This window comes from Fringilla coelebs (genome assembly GCF_963513975.1).
Source record: "Fringilla coelebs genome assembly, chromosome: 7".
Classification (NCBI taxonomy): domain Eukaryota; kingdom Metazoa; phylum Chordata; class Aves; order Passeriformes; family Fringillidae; genus Fringilla; species Fringilla coelebs.
In genome coordinates this window covers 19020654-19042844 of record NC_140035.1, presented here as the reverse complement: position 1 = coordinate 19042844, position 22191 = coordinate 19020654, and the positions used below count along the sequence as shown (strand labels likewise).

At 41.5% G+C, this 22191-nt stretch overlaps 1 protein-coding gene across 1 annotated transcript in view; it reads right to left on the bottom strand.

Annotated features, from left to right (window-relative positions):
• The window catches only part of CERS6 (ceramide synthase 6), a gene marked incomplete at its 3' end in the record, with an annotated part of 87568 nt that extends 71565 nt beyond the window's left edge, over positions 1–16003 (bottom strand). Inside the window, exon 1 of the mRNA XM_084209352.1 lies at positions 15736–16003. Within this exon, the coding sequence (XP_084065478.1) occupies positions 15736–15905 (170 nt within the window). The 5' untranslated portion in view covers positions 15906–16003. The remainder of the gene's footprint in view (positions 1–15735) is intronic.
• Positions 16004–22191: the final 6188 nt, after the last annotated feature.

Here is a 22191-nt window from a genome sequence, read left to right as displayed (position 1 = left end):
TATTAATTGACTTATTTTGGAAACAGAAGAAAGTGTTCTGTCCCTCCCAAATAACAGATCTCTAGATGTCATCAGAAGAGCTAAATATATACCAGTCCATAATCATTTTGACCCAGCTGGCATCTCTTAGTTGTCATCTGTCTTCATTAATGATATTGCAAGAAGGTGGGTGTGGTGCCTGGGCATGCTACACCTTTCCACGTGGGACCAGACTGCAATGATACAAATGCTTTCTTACTGCCCAAAAAAAAAAAAAAAAAAGGTAAAATTTGAATTCTTCTGAAGAATTGTCAGGTCTGTTTCATTAACAACTTGAGGAAGTCAAGACATACATACATCAAGCCTCTTCCTTGCCTAGGATATAAGTGTTCTCATTACCCTTGAATTTAGAAGTGTATCTGAAGGAATAGTTGCAAACACGTTGTTTCTGGTGACACAAACAAACAGGCATGCCTGGTTACACCACATTCCACCAGGTGCACAGACTTACATCAGCCATGTTTTCCCCACACACAATGTATCTTTAGTCCCACTCTCCTCTCCCACACTCCAGAAGACACCTGTGTGCTCCTTCCAGTTCCTTCTTCTCTGCCCCATTCCTACCTCTGGTCCTCAACCTCTTTCATTAACGATTTTTACCTAGCAAGTACGGGAAGAGTTTGGTGAGTAATTAGTTCTCTAAACTTTAAATTCCAAGTAAGCAACAGAAGTGTCAAGATATTGAAGAGCAGCAGATTGTCACGCCACAAGTCATGTGGCTGCTGCACTGCATCTCCACAAAAATTATCTACATTACTCACACTCATGAGGGGGTTGACTTGTCGTGATCTGTCATCTGAGATGCAAATATTTATTGATGGCACAGTATTCCAACTTCTGCATTTATAACTCATTCTTTTAATGCTGTTAAGAGGCTTTGGAGTGCCAAATTCACTCAGCTTGTTCTGCAGTAGGACCAAAAAAACTTACATTTTATCATTATTTTGTTTATACCATAAATAATCCAGCTGCAGAAGAAAGATCTAAACCTAGAACTACAAATTCAGAGCTGAAGCACACTCCACTAGTGTGCTATTGTCATAAATAAACCCTAAGAGTAAAAAGCCCTTCATTAAAATTACAAGAGAATAACTTTTTAAGTATTTTTTCTTTTGTGTCCTAGATAACATTCAGGTGTCCAAAAGCATTATTACAATCCATATTTTTAGTGAATTATAAAAATTTATTTCTTTCTAGCCAAATAAAGAGGACACTTCCCTTTGGTATAGAGCACTGCCACACACAGCAGCCCTCCCCACTCACAGGTCTTCATGCCAAGCTTTTTCCTGTGCTTAATGTAGAACAGCATCAGCATTTCCTTCTGCTGGTTTTTCACTTTTACACAGCCTTATTAGACACAGGCAGTGATGCAACCACCACATTATTGTTCAGACAATAACCTTCTCAACTGTTCACGTGCATTAAGTTCCCTTTATAGACCAGAAAAACCCCTTAAAAACAGGCAAATAATCAACTCTACTATTACTACTGTTGTTATTACTATGCTTTCAATACAATTTCTGAGGTAAGAGATGAGAAAGGAAAATGAGTATGACTCTTATGGGCACACTGCAAATGGATAAGCAGGGTGATACCATTAAAATTAAGATAGCCTGACAGCTCGCATTTTGCAGCCATGAAGAGTTTCTTTTGTTTCTTTTAAGTAATAAGCTACAAAATTTCCGGGCAAGACAATATTCAAGAAGGTGTTAAGAATTTTAAAAAATTACCTCTTCAGTGGCTGTTAGAGTTTAGAGCTGCAAGTGCCTTTTTTCAAGATCTGAATTCTCCAAAACAGATCTCTGGTAAGGACTCCCACGAACCCTGCATGTTTTGTAGTTAATTTCATCTTCCAGCTCTGCCCTTTCAAACCATGAATGGGACTGATTAATGGTGCCCCTTTAGAAGTAGATGCTTCATACATTTGAGGGCCACTGCCAATCACTGAGACTTTATACATGTAAGTCCTATTTAAGAGGGCAGGAGAAAATTGTCCCATAAAACTGCACTGTGAAGGTGAAATTTTCCATCTTCTTGCTTCAGCTCTATCCTCATGTACCCCAGACACATTCTGAAACTATTCTAGGACAGAAGCAACTGCACCTGTAAGAAGACTAGAGTAAACTGTCCAAGGGTAAAGGAGCCTAGGAGTTCAGCAGGATGGCTCACTTTGCATTAAGTTCTAAAAACTTCTTGCTATCTTTGATAGTTCTCACTAAAAATTTTTAGAAGCAATAAGCAGTTACTGTAGTTATGGCCATATCATACCAAAAGGATCCCAGGCCCCATGATAGATTACTCCAAATAATCAGAAAACACAAGCACACTAAGTTTTAGTCCTCTACTTGACTACAATATTCAAATTTAGACTTCCTGGATCAGGAGCCTCACTCTTTCAACACGAACAGCAAAACCAGACCAAAATACTTTTCATTACCCTCCCACAGGCCAGAAGTGTGGAGGGTCAGAAGGATCCAAGTCTCACTCCTGTGATTAAATTTTCTGGTTGGTAACCACTCTCCTGTAGGCAAAGCTGAGAGGGAACATTGGCCAAGCCTTCAACTGAAGGAAGCTCAGTGAATGGAAGCTGGAAGAAAATGCAGGGTGGATCCAATGAATGCACGGTTCATTATGCAAGTGTACTCATTATGTCATTCAGTTTAAACAAATACCTGCAGCAGTACCAGGCAAGGCAAAAAAAGCCTTGTTGTGAAGCAGAGTGGCAGACTTATTGAGGCAGTCATGGAGGTCATCATTACAAACTACTTTAATATCAGCATGTGCACACACACCGTTGTACTCTCCAATTCACACAATCATCGCATGTGGAACAAATGTCATCATCATAAGGATGACACTTCTCTTTTACTGTTTGTATTCAGAGCTCTCAATAGCTGCTAATACTGTTACTCTGGCAGTGAGTACAGTTTACACAGAATGCCTGGGTTCACATTAAGCTGCCTGTCACATGGACTGACAGCAATGCAGTCACAGCACACTGCCTGCTAGGGAAACACCTGAATACTGCTTCCAGGCTGCCCTACACCATGTGTAGACAGGAGCTACAACCACTGCACAGATGTTCCAGACCTTCTTCTCCACCATAAAGCAGCTTTGTGCAAGGGCAGAACTGAGGCAGGACACAGAAAAGCTGTCCACAAGGTGGGTACCAGCAGGCAGTCACCGAGCAGCAGGCTCAGTCTTCAGTCACTGTTAGAGCTGTTCTTGTTAAAGGGAAAAGAGTAGCAAGGCCAGCATGTGCCCCCTTTCACTGTTCCAACATCCTACAGAATGCAGGAGCACTTCCTACTCTGTGAAAAAAGAACAAGTCATTCTAGTTGACATGAAATGTTAACTAACCTTCTATGTGTGAGGATTTTTCAGACAAAATTAATACTTTTTGGCTGCACACATAGTACTGGTCCTGAAAAAATGGAAGGGGGGGGAAATTTGGCATTTCGTCAAGAAAAGAAAAATGCAATGCAAAAAATTAATGTTTTTACATATTTATATATACATATGTATAGAGATAGAATTGTTTCTGCTTCATAATTACTAAAACAGCAACCTAATTACTAGATTATATTACTATATGGATACACATGACCATGCATAATGTCATAAAACTTCTGGTCTTTCACAGAAGTTGTATGCTGATAAAACACCAGAACTCAGCAAAAGCTGATTTCTAATTGATATTGGCAGAAGATTAGACTCGGGACATTTGAGTAAATAAATGATATTCAAGTGTAATTCAGATCCTCAAATCAGTTCAACCACCCTCGAAGACATCGTAATTTACACCTGCCACAGACCTTCCTGTTTGCAAATAACCTGCTAAGACTGTGTGACAAACTCTTCATGCATGTAATACAGCTTCACAAAATTAATGCTCTCTTTACATTAAAATTCATTTAGGAAAACAAACGTTGGAAGACCAACAACTAGCCTGATGTATGGAATCCAGGATGTTTCACAGCAAACTCTATGAAGTCACTGGGATGGGAGAATGAAAACCCCTGTGCCTGATTTTTTCATGTATGACTTAGGATTTACCAGTCCATGTGCACCAGGCAGGCCTAAAGCTCTGCAAGAGATTCACAGGAGCCCCAGGTGAAGTTAATACAAGTCTGAAAAAGAAGACAAGATGCAAGTGGTAATATCTGGAGTCTAAGGACTGTTTTTATATATGAAGATGAACTAATGTCACTTTGTATTTGAAATTCCCACATGTCAACAAGAAGGCAAGATGTTGGATGCCAATGCCTTGGCTCTTCATTTCAACAAGCCTTCCCCAAGACAGAAATCCACCACCACAAATAAACAAAAAAGTCAAACAAAATCCATAATATCACCTTCCTATTGTGGTCAAGGTCTCAAGTCAGCCACGGGTATTCAAGGGAAGCAGAGGTCCTGTGCATATTGTACACAAAACTGGACATGGAGGACTGAAATCAAAGAATCACTTCAGGGACCACATAGCTGGCAGTGTCCTTGCTTTGACAGATACCTCCTCTCTGTATATAGTTTCTCAATGTGCTGTGCTCTACTCTGAGAGCTGGAAGAGGATGGCAGATTATTTAGCAGATGTCATTTTCTTAGTCAATGCACTTGGGTTATTTTCAAACCATTTAAAAAAAATATTTCCTGGTATAGATACAGGACTCTACAGAAAGAAAATGTGAAAGAAACTATGGTTTCTTCCTGATAAACACACGAGGGGTTTTGAGATGAGGATGACCAACGCCTTGTTTTTCCACCAAACTGAGAAAGATCCTTGATAAAATTAGGATCAGCTTGAAACCCTTGAGAACACTTAAAAATAAGTGTAAAAGCAGATCCTTCAAGGTCAACTTGAAGGATCTTTCCATTGAGGCAACTTACTTAAGAGGTTTGTTATTAGTATTTAAAGCTCTAAACCACTCTAGCGTTACACCTGAATTATTTGGGAGACAAGGAAAACACAAGGAATACCCATGTGATGGATACAAGCAGCTGGGCTCTCTTCAAACCTCGGAGGCAGCTCTCGGTGGAAGAGTAAGCAAGATGAAGTAGTGTCCTATTTCTGCCAGCACACTCTTCATCTCCACAACTGAAGGTAAATGTCAGGCTACAGATTCAAACTCTTGCCACGACTCTAACAAACCATCAACCTATTTTCAAAAAAATGAACCTGTTAAGAGACAATTCTACACGTTACATGTTAAGGGGTAACGTTTACCTCTGCTAAAACACAAAACAAACAAACAGAAAAACACAATGAAACTTCCTGTGTATCATGCATGATACAAACTGGTTAACTCTGGTGAAGAATGTGTGATTCTGGAGGCTGGTAATGCTATAGAGATCTCATTTTTATCTCTACATCCTTGTCTTGTAACCAAACACATTTATCATGTTGGCTGAAAGTCAGGACATCTGCTCCTGATGAAATTTTGACATTTCTAACTTTCCATTTCATTCCAAATTGGAAGAAAATCAAGTATTTTTCATGTTTCCTGTAAATGCTCTAGAAAATAACAATTCCAGATCAGCACACATGACAGTTCCTCTAATTCAGAGAAAAGATATGTTTCTTTGTCAAATATCAAACTGTTTCATTATCACCCCAAAAAGTGACATTTCAAAATATCTCATTTTCTAGAGCAGTCAATATTTTACATCCACACCTTACAACTATTTTTTGATGTAAGGATATTAAAAACAAAACAGAAAAAAACACATTGCATCAGGGTGATATGCTGCCACTGTGGCATATAAATTACTCTCTGTCATACACATATGCAAATATATTTTCAACTACACATTTTATTACCAATATAAAGAATTAGTGAATGTGAGACTAAAGACTGCCTTCTCTCTTTTTTTTTTCCTAAGTCTGATTTACTCTTATTATCCTGAGCACAAAGGGAATAAAAGCTTTTCCAGTAAGGCATGTGATTTCTGTTTTCTGTTATCTAAGCACATCTTTCCATGAATTTTTTCAAACCCAAAATTATCTTAAAGATATTGCAGTGTTGAGAAGAAACAACTTAAGTGGAAGTTAAATGGTTAGTAATAATTTATGCTGTAGGAGACTCAAAGCATTGATCCTAGAAGGGGAACAGAATGTGTTTATTTCAAAGCAACTCAGACTTCATTCTGGGTACCCGTAAAGTAATTCCTGTCTTAGGTAGTGGAGGTCCACATCTGTTTCTCAATTTACATCCCATCTGCTGACACACCAGACTACAATAAAAATCAAAAGATCCATCATACAGAAAATTGAAAATCCAGATGTCTATTCAACCAAATGTTACATGCTCTGCCCTAATTTTCTTCTGTAAGCTTCCAGTAAACTTCAACTTAATCCTCTCCTATTCCATTTTCCAACACAGTTTACAAACTTCATCCAGACATAGGTCTCAGGAGCACCCTGGAGGCTTGCACCTGTGAGGTTTTATGATTTCACACAATCACCAAGGTTGGAAGAGACCTCTGGCACCACCAAGTCTGCTGGATGGTCAATCAGTGCAGGACTATGCCCACGTTCTCCAAGTACGTCCACAGCTGGAGACTGCACAGCCTCTCTGGGTAACCTGTCACAGTGTTTCACCACCATCCCAAGGAAAAGTCTGTTTAAACAGAATTTCCTGCATATCAACTGCTTGTTGTCTCTTGTCCTTTCACTGTACACCACTAAGAAGAATCTGTGTCCACCAGCACCCCCAGGACTCCATCTACAGTTCAATTTGCCATCATCACAACAATGCAATCACAGTTAATTTAGTACAAGTGTTGTAACACTGGGAAACATTTGGCGCTGGAACTACTGAAATATTTTCAGGCTACTCTCTTATCATATCAGTTCTCACCCTCCTCTCATACTGCTGTGTGGGAAAAATTGACAGATAAGAATCAACCACTCAATTACCACTCAATTATTGCTTCAATATATGCACAACACACTTCTGCTTGTGGTCTAACCACCCGCTTTTCTTTTTCTCAACAGTTTCTTTCCAACATGATGCCCAGAACAGGAATTAATTATACCCAACTGGACCTGATCATCTCATCCAGCAGCATGCTTTGGACAACCACAAGTACTGAAGTGGGAAAAGCTAATGGACAAGTGCAGAAAAGCTTTGAGAAAAGCTAATGGAAAAATGCAGAAAAGCTTGTCAACAAGCACATATTCATGAGCCACTCATTTCCTAGAACTTTGTTTTCATTAGAAACAACTGGTCTTACAGTTGTAAGGGGGATTCTGGTCCTGACAAAGCACTGGTCTCCTCTGCTATAGCAGAGCTCAGGAGAGTTGCAGCCCTGATAGCTGATGAGAGACTGGAGCCCTCCAGCTCCCCAGCTGCACAGTCTCCCCCTGGTTGAGAAGTGCTACCTGAGTTCACCCACCACCCCAAAACTTTCCGAGCTCACTTTCATTTCATGTAGATTTAATTTTGTCTGCTTTTTCACACTGTAATGCCCACTGGTTTACACTAGCATTCCAAATTTACACTGCCCATTTACAATGTTTCAGCAGTTGCCATATCAAAGCTAATTTCTGTGCACCTTAAGGAGCATACCTTGTTTGAGCAGTCCCCTTAAAAAAAGCCCACCGAGCAGTCCATCTCTAGCTATGGAGGCAACTGTGTCTCAGCAGTACATACATCACACCGTCACAACAGACACAAGGAAGAGCAAGCACAAGGGATATTACAGCACACCACTCTGATCTTCCTTTCACTCAATTTCTGTGATCAGGGACTGCTTTTGAGTAAGCTCTTTGCTTTGAGCTGTAGAGCATAGTCTTATTTCCAAATAAGCAATTTCCTGCCACTGCAGGAAAGCATCTCTCATTAGTCTAGGCAGTTTAGCTCGTTTGTACCATTTCAAGGTAGACAGTATTGGTACAAAAGCAGTTTTCACAGTTTAAAGTTCTGTCAAACACCTTAGGAAAGTATAAACTGAGAGTAGTCTTCACTTCCACTGTCTTCTCAGTGAAAAGACAGGAGTCCCACAGACATGGTAAACAGCTGTCCCAATTAAAGTTCAGGTATCTGAACTCTCTCAATGCCATATAGAACTGAAATAAGTCAGGAGCAGAGATGAAAAGGGAGTGAAGTAATCCCAATGCTGAAGTGAGAATTTCAGCATCATTTCTATTAAGCCTTTTTCTGCTTGGGGAACTAAAAAATACACTAAGTGTACCTCAGAGGACGGCAAATGGGCAGTGAGTAGATTTGATGACACCACAAGTTATTTCACTACTGATAAAAAATAGAGCTACTAGCTTTTGCAAATGATAAACACTACTGCGAGCACAAATACTCAAATAGCCTCAAGACCGCAAGATTTTATGCCAATGAACACATTCCAAGCTCTGACCTCTCTTTGCGCACCACTGTTCACTATGTCAGCTAGATTTACTTCTTTTAATATAGTACTATAGGCTATTGCCCTCATCCATACAGGAGAAACCAATACAGTGAAGATATTATTAAAAGGAAGCTTCTACTGCACTTGCACTCCAAAAAAATACAAGTGATTTAGGTATTTTGCTTTAACTATCCTAATGTGACTTGTGAGCACAGAGAAGGCTTTTCATCACTTCAGATCAAACTTTAATGTGCATCATTTATAATATTAAAATGAGTTTTAGGTAAGTGAACCTGAAAGATACTTCATTAATACAAGGTAGTCTGGAGACCCTTAGCATTTCATTCCTCCCTGTACAAAATATAACTTGGATTAATAGCCAATATACATGACATGGTTAACGGGATGTTACACTCCTTTACAATTCTTAAATTTTCTTAGTAATTGTACAATTACCTTGAGAGTTCAAGTTTGATTGTGCTACATCAGTAATAGTTACATGAGGCTTTACAATTGCTCAGAAACATTAAAGCTTAACAACAGTAGAATTTGCTATTAAGAGAGGTATTAACTACATAGAGGAAAAAAATACAGCTTACTCTCCGTTTTACATGCAGAAGTCACAACTTTGCATTACAGTTGCACCTGAAAACCATCTCTAAGATTTCAGCTGTCTGTGCTAAATACTCTAGTTCTCTCACCCTGGCTGCAGTTTGACTGCTTCAGAATAACCACAAAGGCATTGTCAGAAACTGATGGACACCACATGGTGCAGAGTTAGTCTTCTGTAAGGACTATGTGCTAAAAACATTTCCTCCCAGAGGACAGAAGTTCTCAGCCCATCTGATTGTCAGAAACTTGGCTTGCCTTAAAGCAAGACATTAGTGATTCCTCCTGTTCCAAATAATCAGAGACCCACATGTTTCATGAGCAGAGACCCTTCCTTTCCCTTGGCTGTCCCCCAAAATCTATAAGTGCCCAGGGAGTGAAGGAAGTCACTCTGGGGGGAGACACAAAGCAAACCAGGTGTTAGATGAACAACTCCAAGGAACTGTTGATACACAGCATATGTATCTGATTGTCCATCAGGTGTCTACCACAGTTTTAAGCATACAACTGGATATTATACAAGGTTACATCACTTACAAAAGCTATATAGTTTTATGCCGTAATTTTAACTCTCTTCTCAAAATGCCAAGACCATCTTGAGACAGGCATGGAAACACCACATGCTGATGAACTGTCAACCCACAGCAGGCATGGGATATTTAACAACTTGAGAAAAAAAGAACAAACTTCCCCCCCAAAATATAGTCAAATAAACACTGTTCAGCCCAGGCATCAACCCTGTTGACAGGAACAGAGATAGATTTAAGGGAACAGAATGTCCCAAATGTTAATTTACTAAATATTTTGTATGGACTAATAAGACACTGGTCTGCAGATGTGTTGAAAGGGGCACAACACCAGAAGCTCTTCTTTTTCCAAAAAACAAATCCTTAATCAGTGACAGAGGCAGAAGTGGGGCAGCAGAAAGAGACGCAACACAGATAAATTTGATCCAACTGCATGGCTGCAGGAATCCAGGCAGGAACCAAACTGGAGATGCTGCCAGTACCTGGAACCTGCTCTCAGACAAACCCCACTAACCGTGGCTCTGCCTCACAAATAGGCTCCCAGCACCCACTAGTGACCTGTCACTGAAACCTTTCCATTGGCAGAGCTGTGGTTTAGCTGTCACACTTCTCTCACATGGATATTTTAGGAATCACTTGTAGTGGCATTCTCTTCTGGAGCTCAGCACGTATTTCCCATTTAACTCTTACTCTTAAGACAGATACTAATGCACATCTGTAAATGGCCTTACATGAAGGACATTCAAATAGTGTGCATTTTATCCATGCCACCTTCTTTTAAAGGAACACTCTAAGCCTATGTGTGAAGACACAACCACATTATTACACAACAGAGATGTGTACCAGCCAGCACTGGCAGGACCAGCATACACTGCACTGGTCTGGGCTGGTAAGAGACAGGCCAAGATAGACAACAGCTCTCCAGGTAAAACAATCCTTTTGTTGGGAAGTGTCAGTCTGCACGTGTTAGTGGCCAAAGCTCAGCCCTGCAACCCTAGGAAACAAAACCTGGTTGTATAACGAAAAAGATAAATGACAGAAAACTAGTAACTTAAAGAAACACAGAGAAATGAATAGTACAATCAGCAAGATATAAATGCATTTTAAAGCTATTTACTGGTAAGGATCTATTGTTACATTTTAAAATGAAATGGATTTAAAGTTGAAAAGAAATAGTTTTTTAGTTATTTTATTTCCAGGGTCTGTCTTTTCATACAAGTTAGCAATTTCAATATCCTATTCAATTTCAACAGAATTAAGCATTTAATAAATAGCAATCAAACAAAAAGAAAAAGCCCTATATGTCATCTTATGAAAAAAAAAATTATAAAATAGGTAAAGAAAGAACTAGAAAGTTATCGTCAGAACACATGCACCCAATAACATACAAATGAATTACACCTGAGTGATCAGATTTTGCCTAACACAGAGGGAAGTAAGCAAAAAAATCTATAAATATTACAGCCTAGAAAAAGGTTTTGACAGAAATAACCATCAGTGCCCCACCCAACCTCTCCAGAAGAGATTTTGGGCTGCTGGAAGATAGTACACTCACTTCCAAGATTTGTATCCTGTCTAGCCTCTTTTTTGTTGTAAAAAACCACTGATACTAGATGTCCTAGGGAGTACAAAAATAAAATTTGTATGTGTACACTACACACCAGAAACACTCATAAGACTGTATGTATTGTCATCTGAATGATTTTTTATAGTTAGCAAAAAGAAATATATATATATATATATATATATATATATATATATATATATGGACACATGTCCATACAGTCATTGTATCATGTCATACAGATCCACTAGGTATTCTACTGTGGCATACTAAATGAAAATCAGCTGAGGTTACCTTTGAGACTGAATTATCATTACAAAAGCAGTTTCAAATAAAAGCCACGAATTTCCATATGCTCAGTGTCTACAGTATCTTGATTGGAGTAATAGTAAATGATGTGGCTGGCTCAGCTCAAGTCAGTGCAGCTGGAGGGCTGTTGCTATATATAATCAAACTATCTCTGACCTTATGAGCCATTCCATCAACTGCAGAATATCAGCATCACCTTGAGAACTGCTCCCCATCAAGGCCAGATTACAATATAAGCAGTATAAGCAGTCTGCTGATCCACTGAGTGATTTCATTAGATCTGAGCCCAAACTGCTGCTTACAAAATGAGGGAAATAAAATACAGCACAACTACAGCGCAAAGATAAAGTATGAGTAACTTCAGTAGATGAGCCAAGTGTAAAGAAAGCAGTAATATCAAACTACTTGACTCAGAGGATTGCTGGACCACATCAGAAATCTCTTTCCCCAGGAATCCTTTTGGAGGATTCAGTCAATTTCTGCCTTGAGAGAAATCTCTAAAACAGAAGTGTTACCTTCTTGCTTTGTGTCCAACAAGCACACTGACTGCTGGGTGAATAGTTTTTGTATAAGCACACACTCCTCACAGAGGACACACTTTGGAGTTTAGGAAAGGATGCTGCTTCTGAGCAGTGAGGTCTAGCACAGAGGGAGAAGAGCCATGTAACCCCATAAACAAAAGAAGAAAAATTGTATTTACCCAGAACAACAGGTGTTTATTTATCTTTTTTAGGCCAATCAAAACTACAACACCCTGCTCTTAGTAAGACCAGTTTCAATTCATCTTTAAGCTGTCTTTGCCACACTAGAACTTGAAAGGATACAGGGAGACTGAGACTTACTATTGAGCACTTACATTATCTTAAGGCATTGTATAGTACAGGAGGTATCCTTAATTGTTACATGCCTTTAAAAAACATAGTAAGACACACAGAATGGATACATACTCTGGGGAAATATGTTCCCACTCTACTCACTGCATTGCTAAACTCCTGCCATCTTCCAAACTACTAGGTAACACTATCCTTGTGCTTAGTTATTGTAATTTTCTAAAATGTACTTTGTGTTTTAAGAAAGATGAATGAGAAGGAAGGGAAAAAAGGCTGTTAAAGTATTTTAACACCTCATCCATAACTATTACAACCTCAGCAGACACATCCACTAAATCTCACGGCTATGAGATTGTACCTCACACCAAAGCTTATTTCAGGAGCACTCATCATCATCATCAGACCCACTTGCTGAGGCAACTGAACATACCATTAATGTTCTAATCTACCTTCGCAATTCATTCAAGAGGATTGGTCAGGAATAGCAGGACAAGGAAAACAATAAAAAAGTAACCCACTTGAAAGGAGAAAAAAAAATGAAGAAGTGTCTAGCTTATTTTCTTGGCTTGGTTAGCTGATTCACCAAACCAGTAACAAACAACAACAATAGCAATCCCCCTAGAATTAACTCTGTAAATAATACGTGTTTATGTAGAGAACAAAATTTCCAAGTTCTATCATTTCAATTCCACTGCAAATATGTACACACAGATACATATGTATATAGAATTTAAACATTATATCAACTTTCAACACTGCAAGTTGCATCCCCCAAACACGTCAAGAACTTTGTAAGCAAAGACATGTAAAGTCCAACTCCCCCAAACCGTATTTCTTACTATTGTGAGGATTCATGAACTTAGTAACCCTTCCTATGAAGCAGAGGAACAAACAATACTACTACAGCAGCCGAGCAGTCAGCTGCTGTGAAGCAGTCTGAAAATAATGAAACACATAATCAGATTCTTAACACCTTGTGTCTGCTTACCTACCAGTGTACAGAATTACGAGAGCACCTGTACTAGTTAGGGTATCTTGCAAAGCAAAATAGACAATACATTGATGTTACAAATACCACAGTACAGTCATAGATCTAAAATAAATCTGCACGTTTTTTAAAATGCGTTACAGAATCTGTTTTATTTCTTCTTTAGCTACTATCATTGCAACTGCTAAACATCTGTAGAGTATGTTGCAGGATGCAGCATGTACATCAGTCATCCACAACTTGAGTTTAAAAAAACCCCTATGTCTTAATACAAAGAAGAAAGAAAAAAAAATCAGTTTTGAAGATATTCCTATCTTCCCCCTTCTAAACTGTGCATAATTTCAGACCTTTAATTGATGTGCATGAAGGATTTCTGTAGCTCCCACAAACCAAAGCACAGAAATCTGAAAAAAACAATTAATAATAAGCAATAATAAAGCTTGATCGTTCCCCCATTCAAAGTCATACACAATCCCCCTGCTTTCATCAGGGGAATTCATCAACTGGAAACAGGTCCAGTTGCTTTTGCTCAGCCTGTTTAATAAAATGCTCTACATGAAAAATCACTGTTGTACCATGCCATGTGGATTAATCCCACACAAAACAGCCTGATCCTACTCTCACAGGGGAGTTATGAAATCAATTTTAATTTTAAAAGAAAAAAATCACATACCTAAGTAATTGTTAATAAAACATCTTTAGAGGTCTCTCACCTACAATCAGGTTAGCAGAACACATTTCTAGATATAAATTTCAAAATCTGCCTAATGAATACAAGAGAATTTTAAAAAATACTAGTATTCTCATCTATATGTATAACTAACTTTAAAATATAACGCATTGCAAAATTAAACATTACTTTAAATGAATGAAGAAAAATAACCAGAGTAAGCGGATACAAACCACTGCATAATCAGAGTAGCTTCTACAATGCAAACAACAGCCACATCAGGCTTAGCAGAAATGTGAGTTAAACTTGAGGCTGAAACTATCTCTCTGACTAGCTGTTCCTCCATCAAAACACAGTCCTGCTGTGATGCTTATTGCAGTTCAGATGATATGAGATGCAATATCATGCACCCGCTTTCAACACTTAAAAGTACATATCATACAGACTGCAAAAAAATTAATTATTTGACATAATCCAAATACTTGTAATTATACTCATTACTCCACTTGTAACTATATTGCAGTATTTAACTCAATTGCTTCAATTAACTTTTCACAACTTCAGATTTTCAGGCAGGTAACAATTTTTGCTGTTCAGTAAATCTGTAAAGCAACACAGAAGATAACAACAGCCCGTGACAGCTTATTTTTCAAAACAAATATGGTCCTCTCAATCAAGCTAGGAATACAGGCAAGTTCTAACCAGGGAGATGGAATGCTTAGGAGATTTGAAGTAGTACCTGGCAGATAAGCTCTTTTATCATTTTTAAAGTATCTTTACAGCCCTTCTCTGGCATGTAGTAACTACCGGTCTTCCTTTATCTTCCTTGACTACCCTAACAGCGTGCCTAAGAAAACAACACTGGAAACACGTAGGTGTTGGCATAAGGAATCGCTCTTTTGTTCTCTGCTGTTGAGGGAGCACCACCTTTGTCAGGCGGCGCAGCAGCGTGCGCAAGTGAGCCCCCGCTTGGCTTCAGCTGCCTCCCCGTGACAGGCGGCCCCTGCTCAGCACCCGCTCGGCAGCACTCACAGAAAATACAGTCCCTGCTGACCGATCGCTAGTCTGACGCCTTATGTTGAAGTATCCGTATATACGTATTTATGTCTTTGTGAAACGTGGTTTATGAGTTCAGCAGTCTCGAAGAACGGTGAGTTTGGTTCAGAGACGAACAGCGTCTGGCGCGTTTCATCACTGAGCTTCCACATTCTGACAGCCCCAGGAGTGTTCCGTCACTCGGCACGGACCGCTCACCGACACCATCTGCACGGGCTACGCACAGCTCTGCTCAGCTCACCAGGAACTGCCCCTTCCCACCCGAGGCCCCGCGCTGAACAGCCGAACAGCCCCCGGCCCCCAGCCCCGCCGCCGCTCCCGTCCGCGCAGCGGACCCAGCGCGGGCTCCGCTGCGGCGAGCGGCCCTGCGGCGGGGCGCGGGCAAACTCTCCTGCCGGGACCACTTCCCGCCGTGCCCGGCCGCCAGTCTCCTGAGGGGGGAGGACAGGACCCCGCCGCAGCCCGTGGGTGGCGGACAGGCGCCCCGATCCGCACAGGTGCCGGAGGGCCCTTCTCCCCCGGCCGGCGCAGGTGGCATCCCCGGGCAGACCTCGCCTCCTAGCGCCCGCGCCGGGCCGCGCTGCAGGCAGCAGGAACGGCGCGCCGGCAGCCTCTCGAACCCCTCCACCTTCCTGCATCGGGCCCGCTACGTGACCGGCCGAGGGGGCAGGGATAACGCAAGGGCCCGGTAAGGCCGGCAGCGAAGCAGCGGCGGGGGCTGACAAAGCTCCTCGGCTGCCCTTGGGCCCGCCCAGCCCGGGGCAACGCGAGGGGCTCGGCGTTACCTTTCGAAGAGCAGCCGGATCATGAAGATGCAGAAGGCCAGGGGGAAGGCGAGGTAGAGGTCCTCCGCCTGCGGGAAGGCGGCTTCCTCCGTGCTCTGCAGGTCCGCCCAGGTGACGTTGTGCGGCAGCCAGAACCGCTCGTTCCAGAACCAGGCGAGGATCCCTGCCATCTTTGCTTTGTCTGCCGCGGCGCCCCTCGCTCCGCTCCGCCCGCGGCGAGGCGCGTGTGAGCGGCTGCCGGGAGAGAGGAGGATGGAGGCGTGTGTCAGCCCCGCAGCCGCGGATGATGCTGCCAAGCGCTGCCGTGCAGGTTCCCCGCCCGGCGGGGGCAGCGGCCGCCCCGCCTGTCACACGGCCGCGCCCGCACCCATTGGCTGCCGCCGCTGCTCGGGGCCCCCCGGGCGGTCCGGAGCCGCCTTCCCCCGCCCCTTTCCCCTGCCGAAAAACCGCACCGAAGCTCGAAACCGAAGTGACGCGGCCCGAGCGAGAGGGACCCCATCCCACGGGCGCTGCCCGCGGCCGAGGCTGGCGGCAGCAGCGCTGTACCCACCGGGGCAGCCTCCGCCTCAGCGCCGGCCCGGAGCCCGCCGCCCTGGCGGCTCCGCGCCGTGTCACCCACCCGCCCCTTCGCCGCCCAGCCCGGGTACCGGCGAGCCTGGAAAGGCTGTCGCCCGGTAGAAGTAGGCAGGTGGCAGCAGTGAAAAGCCCTCTATGAATTCTGTACAGCCACGTGGGCCGGGGTCGGCTTTCGCAGTCCGGTCCCCGAGAGTGACCCCTGCCCGGAGCGCTGCTCCCCGCCCTCTCGGCTGAGGTGTTTAACCGGGAACGGGACTGTCCCGGCTGGAAGGACTCTCAAACATGCAGTGACTTTACTCTGAACGCGGGTACAGAAAACACGTGTAAATGTGGCATGAAAAAGCACACGACTCATCAGCAACAAGATTGAGGTTAGGACTTTAGCTTTGCATTCCTGGCTAAAAAAAAACCTTTTTCGTTTTACGTAGATTTTTACCTCTGATTCCTTATCTCATTGCTATGTCTTGCTAGAGACAAGAGGAAAACTACAATTGATTTGACTGAACTTTACAGCAGGCTTTACTATAGCTATAGCCACAGGATTGTACGTATGGTGGTCCTGGCACACCCAAAATAACTTGAAGTAGTAGCTCCTGTAACATCACTGTTTTTCTGCCCTGCCTCAGTTTATTTTATATGCCTGCTGTTTTTTTCACTGTATCATCACTCATTCCATCAGGCTATTGAATACTGACGCCCAGACCTCTGTACATAGTTCAGAGTTCTATCATCCCACTTTTATGTATTATGCTAACTTGCTCTTTTTACCCCACTGGCTCTATTTGCCCTTCCTGAAAAATTAATTGCACAGCTCCTCATGTCTGTGCTGACATTTCTGTGCTGAATAAAATCATAAGTCAAGCATAATGCTGTGGGAAATGCCGCATCAATTTAAAGGAAGCAAACAACTTCTGTATATGGAGCTAATTTCCATCTAGGACATTTCAGGGAAGTTTCAGGAAATGCTTTGGCAGGATGGCTGACAAGCCATGCAGGTAAACCTGCCAGTGAATGTTTCTGTTTTATTGATGAGACAATTTCCTAAGTGGCTGTATTATTATTCCAATTCCGCTCTTGTGGTTGCTTCTGGGGGAGAGAGTACAGTCTCTCCTTCAAATTGTCTGGAAAAAAGTGTGAGTTCTAGCACCACTGCCAAATCTGCCTGGTCCCAGCTCTTCCTTCACTTTGTCTCAGAATTCTTCTCTGACATGACCTGTCAAAAACCGGGGCTTTGCTGGAATTTCAGTTCAGAGGGAAAGCAGAACATAGTGAAGTTTTCCTCAGATAAAAATAAGATTTTCTGAGCATAAAAAAACGTTTATTCACTCAAAACAGCAAGAGTCCTTTTATCCAGTACCAAAAAATTGCTTATTCTTCTTCCTTCCGACTTCTCTGCCTTGTTGTCACAGTCAGATTTCACCTCTCTTCCAGCTGACCTAGAACTTTCCTAGAATTTCCCCTGGGAACTTATCTTTCAGCACATTCTCACATACACCTGAGCTGGCTCCTGCACATACACATACACCTCTCAAATCATCCAGATCACTCCATTTTCTGAATGGACGTGCATAAGTGAGTTTTAAATGGAGGTATGAGGGCACATCCTCAGAACGACCTCAGAAGCATCAACTTTGATTGAAAGTTCTTTAGGTATTGTTTTAATATCTGTCAACACACAGATAACCATTCACTTTGTTAATAATTGTGTTTATGGCAAAGCTATTTTTAACCAGAGTATCGGTGTCATTATCCCATAGCTGAAGGTGACCTCTCTTTTTGCAGCGTATTTTGATATTCCAATCAGTTTTAGAAGTACATTTAATATACATGTCTGTTCTCATTCCAGTAAAGTAGTTATTTCCCAGTCAGTACTGAGAATCACAAGTGCTGGTGCATAGCTTTGCTTATGTACAGATAAAGGAAAGATCATTGCAAAATGAACCTGGCAACAGTAATAATCTGAGGATGCATAAGAGGTTAATTCCTGCTGAACAATTAGTGTAATTGACTTCTGTGTCAGACTAAAATTATCTTAGGACAATAGATCTCTAGGCATATCTGAAAGTGAATGACAGTTTGGAAATGTTTGGAAGGATGACCAATTAGAAGGGAGATATTACCATGGTGTTTTTCTTTCCTGCCCCCCACAAAATGGAGCCCAGTAGAACTTAAAAAACTGCGGTCCCATATCTTGAAGGAACTTACTCCAAGATAGTGCTAAAACTTGGCTGTCCTAAAAGAAGGTAAAGGGCTGAAACTACGACTGGTTCCTCAAAAGCCTAGCCTGGGCACTTTGTAATTACTAACTAGACTTATTAATAACTAAACAAAAACAGATACATGGATTCTGCAAAAATTACTAAACTTATATTACCATTCCAAAAAAGGAAAAAGAAAACTGATATCCTACACATTGCTAGTTCAAGACCTTGAGCAATATTGCTGGCCACCTGGAGGAGTTTGTCCACTAAAAGAGGAGAAACTGCAGAAAAACCTCTTGATTTTAAAGGATTGCTGAAGATTTGAAAGCAATCAGCCAATTTTTCAAACAATCTCATTTAGTCTACTGTATTTCTGGAGTAGCATCAGGCTTCCACATAGGCAACTGTGATAAGACTCTGGACCAGTCCCTTTAATGAACTGGGTAGTACAGGTGCCAATAACACAATCCCTTGAGACTTCTTGTTACCCAAATCTGAACGGCATTGTCCCTAAGCAGAGGAGATGGCTGTGGTTGATACTTATAAAAGCATTGGTGCCAGTCCCATTTCCATCTGTCAATGTCATTAGACTGCTAAAGATGTGCCAAGCAGAAGGGCCAAGGACTGCCTGGGTGTTGTGTGACTGCTCTGTGCCCTCCTGGGGAAGATGAAGGACCCTGGGCTCAGGGGAAGTGGCAGTGCAAGTCATGGCAATGAGCTGCCACTCTTCTAACATGTCTTCTACCTGCTGGTCCCGGCAGCTTTGTGCTCCCTTCTAGTTTCTTGTGCTACTAGTTTTGCCAGCTTTTCTAATAATTTCACCTAAGAATCACACTAACAGAACAGCAGTCTTCATTACAAAACCTATGCCAGGCCAGTCACATCAGTGCTGACTCCTGTGTCAGTATTGTATTAGTCTGAAGAGACCAGTCTGGCTTCTCCCAGTTACCAAACAGCATGCCCTGAATTCAAATCACTAACAGAGCTCTGTATAATAGCACTTAAAACACAGCAATACAGAGGTGTACCCAGGTTACATCACTTCACAGCCTTCCAAATGTTTTATCTTGGCAGACAAGCAAGTTTTGTCACTTGGAAAGACATGCCATGGTAATTAGTTTGGCTGCCACAGAAAGATACATGGACAAATAGCTCTAGCTGAAAGAAAGGTTTACAATTCTTGGGATGATTTTTGCTTTGTGCTGGGCTCCAACTAAAGTCAAGAGCTGAAGTAGAACTCCCCTGTGAGGACAGTTCAGAAGGAGAGTAGAAAGCAGGGATTGCCTGAGTCAGTATGTCTCCATGCTTCATTTGTCTTCATTGTTTACTTTGGTTTGGCTTCCTGCTCTAGATTTCTAAAGAAAGTGTGTGAAAATGTATGTCCTAATTATGATACCATCATAGCTCACTTGATTGCAATGTTGCTTAACTACCCAAATGTATTCTACACTGAACTAGGCCCACTCAAACTACAGTAAGAGTAGTCAGAGTCTTCCATACCAATTTTAAATAAATTATTGTGAAAAAAAAACTTGTAATGAGGTTTGTCCAACTCAGAGCAAAGACAGGACACTGGAAAAAGTTCTGGTTTTATCTTAAACTAGATATACTGTGTCACACTTCAACTGGCCCTTCAGAAACATCTGCTTCATGCCTATTCTTGTGGCCAGGTTTGGGCTATAGAGTCACATTAGAATTTACTTAGTAAAGGGACTTTTCAAACCTGCATGACACCAAAATTTATTGTACACTGTATGTATCTTGTTTCCCCAGCATCCAGACACGCTCCACGGGGCTGCAGACTTCCAGTAGCCAGCCTTGTCTCCAGTGCTCGGTGAAATCTGGGCTCTGACCAGCCACGCTGGTGTGCCCGACTTGCCAACGAACATGCAATCTGCAGTCTCTGCCAGCTTTGTGTCAGCTATGAGGGGACAGACAATACCTGGCTCTCCATGCAATGGGAGCTCTAATCTAGCATAAAAAGTCAGCTACGACAATGCTGACCTGTCATATCATTTACAGGGAGTTTGCATTGTCAGAGTGAGCTTCTGCGGGATCAGTGCCTCCCATCTCGTGGCTGCAAGCTGGGTTCCAATCCTGTCAGCCTGGGAGTCATTTGCTGTCTTATTAAACCCAAAAAATCCAGAAATTACTGTCAGAAGTAAATTTTCTTATTCTCTAGTCATTTTCAGGCAGCTTCCAAGGTAATTACATTCTGCTGCGAAGAACATTCACCTGGTCATCTCAGATTTTTCTTCAAAGCTCATTTAACATCACTGTCACAATGTCATCTGGTGGTTACTTGGTAATACTTTGTGTTCGTATCTGAATGAAGACAATGCTATTTAGTACTTGATTTTAAGACCCCATCTAGATGTAAATTACTATTTTCCTAGGAGCTAGGGGACACTTAGCAGGCTAGCAATAAATTTGTATTTTCTTATCACAGTTTTAAATATCTTCCTTATGAATTTCACTATACTTTTGTCACAGCTGTACAGAATTTTATTTTCACCCAAAATATGCATTCGGGATGAAAATATTGCTAAATTGAGGCTGAAATTATTAAATTAACATTTTAATTTCCACAAATTATCATGTATATATTCTGACATTTTTAAGCCAAAACAACCAATTTTTTATTTCATAATGAAATAGCAAGAATAAGGTTATTTCATCTTTTAAATGTGACTTGGAAGTAAAATATAAATCAAAGGACTGGGTAAAATCAGACACACAATAATTGTTTGATACAAGTTTATCTTTAAAGCTCTAGATAGTAATTAAAGAATCCCTTAGCTTTACTGACTGTGTCAAAATTCTCAAGATTATAGGTCACGCATTATTGCACTGAAATCAGTTGAGTGGAAAAGATACCAGAAAACTGAAGTGATAACTCAATGGGCCACACTCCCAGTGGGGTAACTACCACTGTTTCTGCTCTGTAGTGAACGTGACAACTTACTGTGTCCTGTAAATACAGTCCTGACTCCAAAATGGAAGCTGACTATCTTACCTCCTCCCTCTGATACAGGCCACATCTATTATGGGCACTGACACAGTAGATTAGTTAGGCATGGCTTTAAGCATTTTCTGAGTTGGAAATGTAATACTCCATTTATGTTTTTTCTGGACTTGTGGAGAGGTAAAACCAGAGAACAACATTTCAAGTTTTCCCAGCATGTGTTCTCTCTTTTACAAGTTTAGGGGGGATAATTAATCAAGAGAAAAATGAGAGTACCTTCATCCCAGCTATGAAAAAGGGGTTGTTTTTATTCCTCCTATGGAAACAAAAAGCACCAAAACACTTTGTCTGCCAGGTTACATGCATAGGTACTATATTATTACACAAAACATTATATTTACACCTTGATTTAATTTTTGTATTCAGTCTTTGACCAGTGTCATCATTTTACCTCTTCTTATGGGTAACACCCCTCCAGTTAGTGGCTGCAGCCCATTTGTATTCTTCAGAGCCTTTGTCTCCCTCTTGATACCCAAAGCTGCCATCCACCCTCCAAATCAACTGGTCAACCCAGGCTAAGAGCTGCTTTGTGTCCAGGCACAGCAGCATGGACACAGAAGCAAAATCTGTTCAGGGATTTTTCTCTCCTTCGATTTATTCTCATCCACAGTGCCTTTTTCTGGGGATAAATAGTGGCTTAGCTGTTTACTAACT